We start from the raw sequence: 10,490 nt of genomic DNA, 5'->3' as shown, positions 1-10,490 counted from the left end.
AACTTTGGAGATAAACTCATAATAAAGTTGAGATTATATATAGCATTTTTAATAAGAAAATGGCGTTGTATGTCGTATTTATACATCCTAGTAATCTGTAAATCATCGTCCAAATTCAACCATTTTGTAGTCAGAGTTGGAATTCATATTCAAACTTTGAAATGACTACACATAAATGAAAAATCACTGTAGTACGTGCAAATCGTAGTTAAACATCAAAATGACAACACATAAATGACTATTTAATATGATAAGTCACTGTATTACACAGAAATTCCACTATACTTATCAACCCCATGTTAAATATCCTTTTTATGATTATTATAAATAGATGTGTAATCTATACGAAATGAAAACCCATACCATTTATACAAAATGAACACCCATATTCAGAAATGTCATTGAATGTTGCAACTTCTTCGAATGCAGTACCTGGTTCCAATTCTCCACGACCATGAAGAACAAACAAGGTGTTGGTTGTAACACGATGTTGGCTTAGTGTTAAGTAGGGTGTAATGCCACTAGCTCCCCGCATTTCTTGGTTGGTGATGAATGGACCCGCATAACAACTTTGGTCAACCATGAGATGGGAGAAGGACAACACCGACTACAATTAGATATTGTCAGTAAATGGATGGATGTAAATGGAGAAGTCACATGGTTCAATCAAGCATGTAATTATGCAATAATTACGAAAACTCATTACGCAAACGAGGAAGAGTTTTTGGAAATTGTTAAAGATTTTTACATTTGTGAGCGTGAAGGCAAAGACTTCAAATATGAGGACGTTTGGAAGCTTGCTAAGAATAATCAATATTTCATGTAGACCGCTCTATTATTATAAAAACTTCATATTGTAATGTTTTAAGTGTTATGCTTCATGGAATTGTTATTTATAATGTATTGTAATGTATCGTTAAAAATAACCCAACGAGTTTTCATAAATAACATTAAACAGAGGACGTACATCTAATACAGACAAAATAAATTTAAATAACCTAGTACAAATCTAATAGAAAGAAATAGATATTAAATAAATGGAACATATTTCAAAATATTCCAAGTGGCTTCGTATTGGAATTCCAACCCGTCACTCAATAATTTGTATTCCTCCTTAGCAGCTTCAAAGATAACCTCCTCAGTAGCGTTTAAACAAACATCATCAATTTTGGTATAAAGTTAGTTGAATAACAGAATTTCAGTTTTCATTTCATACCATTTTACTGCAATATCTAGGTTGTCACGTCGATTTGCTGCAGTTGTTCAAGTTTCAGTGTTGAAGATATTCGTTAAACGAGTCCAAAACATTGGATCGTTCAACTTGCTGGTCTCGTACACATGAACATATGCACGACTAAGAACCAAGTACTCCTCATCGGTCCATGGTTTTGATTTCATTTTTAGTGAAATAAAGAGAGTAAATTTCCAAATCTAGTATATGAAGAACTAATATATCGTTAAGTAATTTTTTTTATTATAAGTAAATTTATAGTAGTTTCTACACAAAATCGCAGTCAATTTTTTTTTTTATTTGTCTGCATATTATAGTCCGACTTAAGTGAAGAACTCATTGTACATGTTCACAACAGAAGAGATGACTGTTTGAGTGGACAAGCCATTGCACTGACTAACAACATAAAACAAGACTGTTTTAGTTGACAACACAGTTTGAGTTACAATAAGGGACCACTATAAATAATTGTTCATATCCATTATAATTGTATCACATTACAATTTTACCTTGCAACTACAGATTCACATGTACCACTTAGATGGAGCAATGAAGAGGAGCTTGATTTGGTTCAACTTGGATCGTAACTGTAAATGAGGATTTTCCACCACGTCCGCCAGAAGTTCGCGTGAATCATTTTGGCCTCATGTCTGTCATTTGTTTCACCATCAAATGGGTCGTACTCAATATCGAAGAAGAAGAGATGTCAAAGCCAAGTTTCTGGATTTGAAAAAAAGGGTGATTCATTTTCAACGTATTTCCAACGAGCTGGATAATGAACATGCGAATATGAATGAAGACATTCTCATACAGTTGACTATGGAGCTATACCGTTTCGAATATGATGGTAGGGAGTTTACGCATGAGGAGCCATGGAATCTTTTAAAGAATGTTCCTCACTTTTAATATGCATGTTAGTTAGATAATATTAGATGTATAATGTTCGTTAGTTACGTTGTTTGTTTTTTACGTGTGTTTTGTTAGTCCTTTAATGTATGTTTTTTCGGCAATGAAGATTAAACATGAATTAAGAAAACACATCCATTTTCATTTCATTAAAACCTTAATCCATAACTACTACATAATAGACATAGAATGCAAAGCGGTACATGAATAACTACTACATAACAGGACATAAAAAGCAAAGGTGTACATGAATAACTACTACATAATAGGACATAAAATGCAAGGGGGTACATGAATACCTACTTCTACTTGGGAGGTAACAAGACCACCCTTTCATTTGGTATTTCCCATTGCATATGTGATGGTAGAGAATCCACCATCTCAGATCCGAATGTAGCTCGATACACGACAACAGTCAACTTATAATCAACCATTTCGTGAATGGCTTCATAAGTACGGGTTCTCAGAGATTCTATAGCGTGGCCACAAGGTATACCATATTTTTTGTCATTTCCCACAACTACATACCTACGTTCAAGTTGTACTTTGTTGGTGTCGAAATTGTTGTCAGCTTCAAATGTATCCCCATAAATACATCTTGCCTCCTAATTATAAGACTTGTTCACTCGCTTTTGAACCTTATTCTCAGCATAAGGAGTCACACCAACAGAAATTCTCCCTGAAATATTTGGCAATTTATAAATAATAACAGAAGAAAAAACAAACTATAACTATAAAGTTACTTGTAATTTCATCCTGTTCAACATACGCCAGTTGTATCGATTGATTGTTTAACTCAAAGAGCGTTGTTATAGGTAACTCATGTGTGTAGGTGGATATATTTTTCACAATTTGAGGAATATCAATCAATTTAACATTGTAACGTACTTTAGGGAAAAAAGTCTGTGCCCATTTTGAAATTGCTATATTGTCAAGCCAGAAAATTAGACTCCTAAGGAAGGTGCAGAAAGGTGGATTCCTACATGCACTTTGAAAGCTTTCCAAAAACAAGTAAAATTCATGAACACTCTATGCATTGCATGACTTCCAAAACAACGTTTCGAATTCCGTATCATTATGTCCAACATAATCTTGTATTTTTCGAGCTATATCTTTAGGACAATACCCATGATACAAATTTAGGTTGACTTTCTCAACAGCAAAGTCTATTTTATCACATAGGTTGTTTATGAAACCAACATCTGTATCATCACCTAAACATTCTTTTAACTTTATCATGAACATTTCTAAAGATAACTCACACTCTAAGGTTCCCACACCAACTGCTAAAAGTTGAGTTTCATGGTTTCCGTGCAAAGCCGCTGCAAAGTACATTGTTGTCAGATAGTTGCCAAGTAGGGGTAAATAGCCCATATATATTAATGGTATCATGCACCTAAGGATGGTACAACCATACTTATATTAGTGACAAACAAAATCTAAACGAGGTACATTACCTATAACTATTAATTAAATCAATAAAATAAAGATGTCATACCATGCGACCTAAAGCCACGAAACCAAATTGAAAGAGGTTGGTATCTGTTTTCTTGATGATTGTGAAGGTATTAGGATTTGTTCTTTCAAGACTATGAAAAAATATTGGTGGGTCACAAAAACTTCTTTCAGTGTATGTACTCATTTTCACAAGCAATGAGAGTGTTTTACAATCATCACACGAATCCAATTATAGATATACATAAGTTGGTGCTTGTCTGCACTTCATAGTTCAACTTGAAGGATTCATAGTCAAACTAGATAACTTAATAGTGAAACTTTACTGATCGACAAGACAAGGTAGTGTACTTGTCTGCACTTCATAGTTCAACTAAACTTTGATGGATTTCATGCACCTAAACTTTGATTAATTTCGAAGCCTAGGTCTATTGAGTGTATCTTCGTTGCCATTAAAAACATGATCATCAAAATGATTTATAGTCCCTGTAGTTATTACATCTTTAGTTTCATTATCATCAAAAGTGAACACATGATCATTGAATTGATTTGTACTCTGCCTCGCTTTGTGTACCCTCTCGTCCAACTCCTACATTAAACCATTATAATTATTAACGAAAGGCTCCTTAACATTTAACAATTTAAATCGTATTTATAATATATATATATATATATATATATATATATATATATATATATATATATATATATATATATATATATATATATAATGGCTTTATTATCACACAAACATTTTCATTGGCTTTAATATTTTTCAACGCCTCATCATCTAAAACCTACATTTTCAGCTATAAAATATTAACAAAAATTTAAAAATTTGTTAACAAATTATATCCTAAACGTAGGGTGTCACTAACTTTTTTACCAAAATTTGTTTCGAATTCTTCCGGATCATCAAAAGTGATGTTGTTTCGTATGCTTTCATTATCCACTTATTCTACAAATACCTTAGTAGGTTGTCGGTTCATAAACACTTGTACCTCAAGTACATGTTTCCGTTTCGCCAACTCCTCTAAGCTTGGTTTCCTACTATGTCCACCTCTACCATGAGAGTGACCACTAGAAGATATACAAGACGAAGATTCATCTTGTCTCCTAAAATAGTCATGTACCGGGGATGGAACTGAATTCCGTTCACCATATACATACTCTTGACATGACATATAATAAGAGGACGCCATCTCATCATCACTCGGTGACATGCTATGTCTTGGTCGTCGTCCCTCCTAAAACAATTTAACATATTAAAAATACATATAAAAGTGCAATCATGAATTTTTTATAATTAAAATAATATTTAAAAACCTTTGTCATATCAAAAATCTTGGTCACATCAACCCATTTCAATTTTTGGTACCAGTTCATTGTTTGATTTGAGGTATGTAAATCCACCAGCATGAACAACTGGAAGCATCTCATATAGCCATATCCACAATTTTTACAATTATATTAATAAAAGTTAAAATAAAATGACATGGCAGTAACATCTTACAATTAATAATAAATTGTGTACCCTAAATGATGCCATAAATCCTGAAACGAAGAATTTAAAAGTTCAGCGACGCTCTAGCAGTGAAAAATATTTATCTATCTTGTTCCACGTATCATCAAGGTTATCATAGGTAAATTCTCATAGATAACTACCCCAAGCTAAACTGCCAAAAAAATTATAATATACATTAACATTAATAATATGAAACCTTCAAACTAGACAAAAAATACATGTTCCACACTTCCAATTCTCGGCAAGAAAAAAAAAACCCGTCTTGCGGCACCCGATCACGTATTTCTTTTCCCAAAAATCCTTCACACAAAACGCATATAAGACACACTCTAACTGCATCATCGTCGGTACCTTCTAAGAATGGATAATGTAAAATAAAACTTTTCAAGTCACAGATTTTCACCGAGCTATTTGTATGGTTCGGAAATAGACGTTCCCGTAATAAACATCCTTTTTTAATACTAACTATTTTTTTCTGAGATTTTTTTCCCAACAATTTTGGGAGACACACCAAAATTAAACTTGGTTATCAAACAAAACTATTTCGGCCCATAAACCATTTTCATATCCCCTAATCTAAAATATAACTATTTTATGTCATCTGAGGATACTACAGCGTCCGACCGTAGCTAATGAAGAAACATTTTATGGAATATCAACGCGTCCCCTTGTAATTGAGGGCGTCTAACAAGTAACCAAACACGGTTTTTCTAAAACTTTCGCATCATGCACCATGCAGCACTTAGAATACTTCCCAAATGTTGCATCCCAATCCTTTTAGGTTGACAACAACTTAATATTTAAATTTCTATAATCTTGTTGAAAAACAACATATTAGAAAACTAAACAACTATTTTCTTTAAAAATATATGGAAATTACATGGAATAAGTAAACATTTTTTCATAGTAACGTCAAGTAATCAAACACTAACTTAAAAAACTAAAACGCATGTAGACTAAAATAATGCAAATGTAATACCACATCAATCAAGAAGAATCACTATGTTCTTAAAAAATAACTCATTTTACTAAACTTATTAACAAAAAATTACCAAATGTACAACAAGGTAATGCACACTTTACGCATTGTATACTTGTACACTCATACAACCATTAACCAAATGGCATCAAAACATCATCACTACTAATAAATACTACTCTACCTATCAAATACAACACAGTTACCCAATACCACACAATATAGTTTGTTTTTTTTCAAAAACTAATAGAATAAATCCTATATAAACAAAACCTATACTTGATAAATGTTGATTAAAACACAAAATGAGTTAAGATCTTACCATATTTTCGGGATTGTTGAACAAATCGTCTATGATGACTATAAGGAAATTGCAGAGAGAGAGAGAGAGAGAGAGAGAGAGAGAGAGAGAGAGAGAGAGAGAGAGAGAGAGAGAGAGAGAGAGATAATTGAAGAAAAAAAACGTTTTTATACTATCCATTTTGAAATCGCAAATGAACACAAGGAAATCGCAGATGGACTAATCCATTTACGGACGTACAAGTGCCTAAAGAACATCCGTGATTTAGGCACTTGTACGTTCGCAGATGGAAAGGCGAAATCGCAAATGGGCTTAATCCATCTGCGATTTTCAGGGCTATTTTTGTAATTTGGATTTTTTTTGGTATGTTCCAGAAGGTAATTATTGTATTTGGCTATTTTTGTAATTTTCTCTTAGAAAAAAGATGTGTTTGAATCAAAAAGAGTGATTGTTACAGCTCTAAAGAGAATGATGTTATTGATAAAGTTTTTTAGGTTACAAAAAAGAATATTTTTGAAGTAAAATCATAATCATATTATGAGTACATGCAATCTAAAAGTCTATGTCATTTTCTCAAACAACATACTTATGAAACAAATTTTTTTCTATGTAAATCGAAAAAAAATACAAAGTTAGATTACATACCTATTGCAAAAATCGAATAATGCAAACAATTATCTTTGAATCTCTTTTGGAAAAAAAAAACCAATAATGTGGATGTTTCTAGTATTTCACACCAAAAACCCTAGAATACTAGAAATTAAGAGGATAGAGGAGGTAAGAAGAGAAATTCATATTTCTTCTTCTTGGAATTGTTAACCACGAATTTGCAGGCTAAGAAGCTTTTATAGCTAGAGGATCTTAAGAACCCTGATATGATTATTTAAATATCAGATTTAAAATATTATAGGCAGTTATACTTATCAGTTATAGAAGGCTTCCAGAAACCCTAGAAACTATCTCAAAATCGTCCATACAATGGATGGTTCTACAATTCTCTTTCTTTGCTCAATTATGAATAACTATAATTCAACCCTTGCACCGTTATTACTTCCAATTAATCCAAAATTAATTCCATATTAATTTTGATTAATAATTAATTAATTCTAACAATTTCTAAATAATTTATTAATCATATAATAAATTAGCAAATCATTTTATCTCTCTCTCTCTCTTAAAGTCATTTTTAGCTATTTCTAGTTATTAATGGCAACCTAAAAATGACTTTGGTTTTATTCATAAGATTACACCAATTTAGTTAAGACTTTAGATACCTTAATCCAACCGTCTCCCACTTGGATAAGTCATCAACTACAATTGCAAGTATAAACTTTGAATAACCAATAAAGTGTGCTTTCTAAATCCATTTTCGAACTCTAAATCATATCAAACGTTGGACATAAGATAAGTGACCATAAAAGCTTTCATTTTTATATTATTAATTCACATAGTATTTTTCCCAAAAACCCATCATAGTGAAAATGTATCATAATCATTAGACTACAATAACAATCATCAATGCGGAAAATCATCAGGTTGAAAATATTGTGCAATCAATTCAGGCCCTTTCCTTTGGAACTGGAAGCACCTGAAGAACATTTTAACATAAACCGTAAGCACAAAGCTTTGTGGGTTCCCTAAAATACCACATACCATACATGCAATTGCCATAGGCTACCCCCATGGTCTTTTCCCCAAAATATCATAGGCTACCCTTATGGTCTTTCCTTAAATGTAATGGGCTACCCGTGTGGTCTAACATCTAAGTGTCATGGGCTACCCCATAGTATTTCCTTGAAATGCTATGGGCTACCCCCATGGTCATTCATGAAGTTATCATGGGCTACCCCCATGGTTTTTCATACAAATGTTACATGCTACCCCAAACCATTGTCTTTCATGCAATTGCCATAGGCTTCCCCCATGATTTTTCATACAAATGCTATGGGCTACCCTTAGGGTCTTCTATGTAAGTATCACAAAGACAACTAACACCCTACATAGTATTGTGAAAAGACTTACCTCGCAAATGTAGTCAAAATCCAACAACTCTCACACAGTCGAGGAATAGGTGCTAAACACCACCTAATCAACCATACAAGATGAAACCTTAGTTCACCTACCAAACTAGAAATTTGACCAAAAGTTAACACAAGTCAACGGTCAAAGTCAACGACAGTTGACCTCCACGTTGTGGCCAAACCATGACCACACCAAGACCGCCTATCTTAGTCGCGATCAAAACAAACACCATGCCGTGACAGTGACCAAGGAGCTCATCATGGATTTTCCCCTTGCCACATCGTGTCTATCACATTTAGACAAATCTTAATGGCTTAAGTCCTTAATATGAATGTCTTTTTGCCTAAACTTTCCAGTAAGGGTCCTAGGACCTAGAAGGTCCAAAAAAATCCTAACTTTATAAACATGCATGGCCCATGCATGTCCTTCTCAAACTAGTTCATAAAGAGAGACAAGTGACCTAAAACTCAAGCATGGCAACCAAAACTACATCAACTTCTAGATCCAAAAGATATAATGACCAAGGAACCGAAGAAAGTGATAAAGTTGCAAACTTTATCTCTTACATTCAAACAAAACTTAACTATGGACCAAAACATGACAAATAACGATCTACAAGGATGATATTATCAAGATGAGAAGTTGGGAACTCATAATTGGTCCATAAGATGCACACAAGGAGTATTGATAGGTAGATTGTCGGATCTTTGCTCAAAATATCCTTCTTCTTCCTTCCAAGGTCACAAAATCATCAAAAAGGAGTCAGGAACTTCAGTTAGAGGCTAGGGTTTAAGGTTTCATGGGTTTGAGAGAAATTAAAGGTGATAAATAACCCTTAATTTTGAGATTATGGGTTTAGATATGAGAGGAACCCTAAAAAATTTGGGCTTGGGCCAGAACATTTTCCAAGTTATGGCATTCATTAGATGCACGCGTTTCATAAAAGTTATGCACGTCCTGGGTGTCCAAGCACCACATCGTGGCATGGAGTTTTTCCTAAAAACTCCATCTTTAATCCCTTAAGTCTTAACTTGAACCAATCTGGAAAACAAGTGTTACAATTCTCCCCCGCTTAAATTAGATTTCATCCTCGGAATCATTCCTTACAACTTTCTCCACTCCACCAACCGTTTCCGCTTGAACACCCCGAATCTAAAATAGAACTGAGAAATCATCACATACAAATGACCACCTTCCAATACATCTATTGGATCCATTCTTAGAAGAAATCGCACATCCTGACGAAACAACGAACATTATCACGCCACACTTATCCAACTAATAGAAAGTCCAACGACTCTTCCTTATATATGAGAATCTTATACTATGCCTCACTTCCAGATATACATAACTGGACAACCATATCCATAATGACTCTAATATGCAACCTGAACTGACCAAAACCCCTACGACCCTGAATATTTCACCGATAACAGGGAAACAAAATCCCTAACCATTCACCGATGTAGACAAGCTTGCTATCGAATACGAAGGTGACTCCCATCACGAGCCCAAACCATGAATTGCATGCTGTTGACTAAAAGTTCGCAAACTTAATATTTTTGAGATCTCCTAGTTCCTCACTGTCCTACACAAACCGAGATGCAAAATCCCTGACTGATTGCTAAAACTGACAACCTCACACACAATCGTACAACAAGACTCCAACTAAAAGTCTAACTGAAAAGGCTAACCTACCCTATCCACCAACACGGATCCAACCGCCCGTCAAATCGAACAGTGGACGACTTAACCAACCAACACACTACCATCAACAATTCTATTTTACTCGAGGTGAATGTTACAGCTAAGCCGTTGTCTTACATCAAACTCGACTCCAAATCGGCATGTGATCTATCCCAACACTATGAATGATGTGGCCCACCCACAGTATTACAACCATTCTTGAAATGGTCAAAATTATCCTTGTGAATGCTACAAGCCAAGCCGTAGAATTAATATACTTCCACAACCACCTACCAACCTAGTGAATGCTACAAGTCACCCCCACATTCTTACAAAACTTCCACAACTACCTACCAACCTAGTGAATGTTACAGCTTCCCCGCAG

The 10,490-nt window shown here is 34.1% G+C and overlaps 1 protein-coding gene across 1 annotated transcript; it reads right to left on the bottom strand.

Moving 5' to 3' along the window:
• Positions 1-2,442: 2,442 nt before the first annotated feature.
• LOC145002397 (uncharacterized) lies at positions 2,443-3,472 on the bottom strand. Its single transcript, XM_078961680.1, has 4 exons — positions 3,195-3,472; positions 2,881-3,116; positions 2,756-2,816; positions 2,443-2,665 (listed from the first exon to the last, which is right to left on the bottom strand). The coding sequence occupies exons 1-4, from the start codon at positions 3,470-3,472 to the stop codon at positions 2,443-2,445; spliced, it is 798 nt and encodes a 265-aa protein (XP_078817806.1).
• Between the last annotated feature and the right edge of the window lie 7,018 nt (positions 3,473-10,490).

This window comes from Lactuca saligna, chromosome 6 (assembly GCF_052625555.1).
Source record: "Lactuca saligna cultivar CGN05327 chromosome 6, ASM5262555v1, whole genome shotgun sequence".
NCBI classification, from domain to species: Eukaryota; Viridiplantae; Streptophyta; class Magnoliopsida; order Asterales; family Asteraceae; genus Lactuca; species Lactuca saligna.
This window is presented reverse-complemented; position numbering and strand designations above follow the sequence as displayed.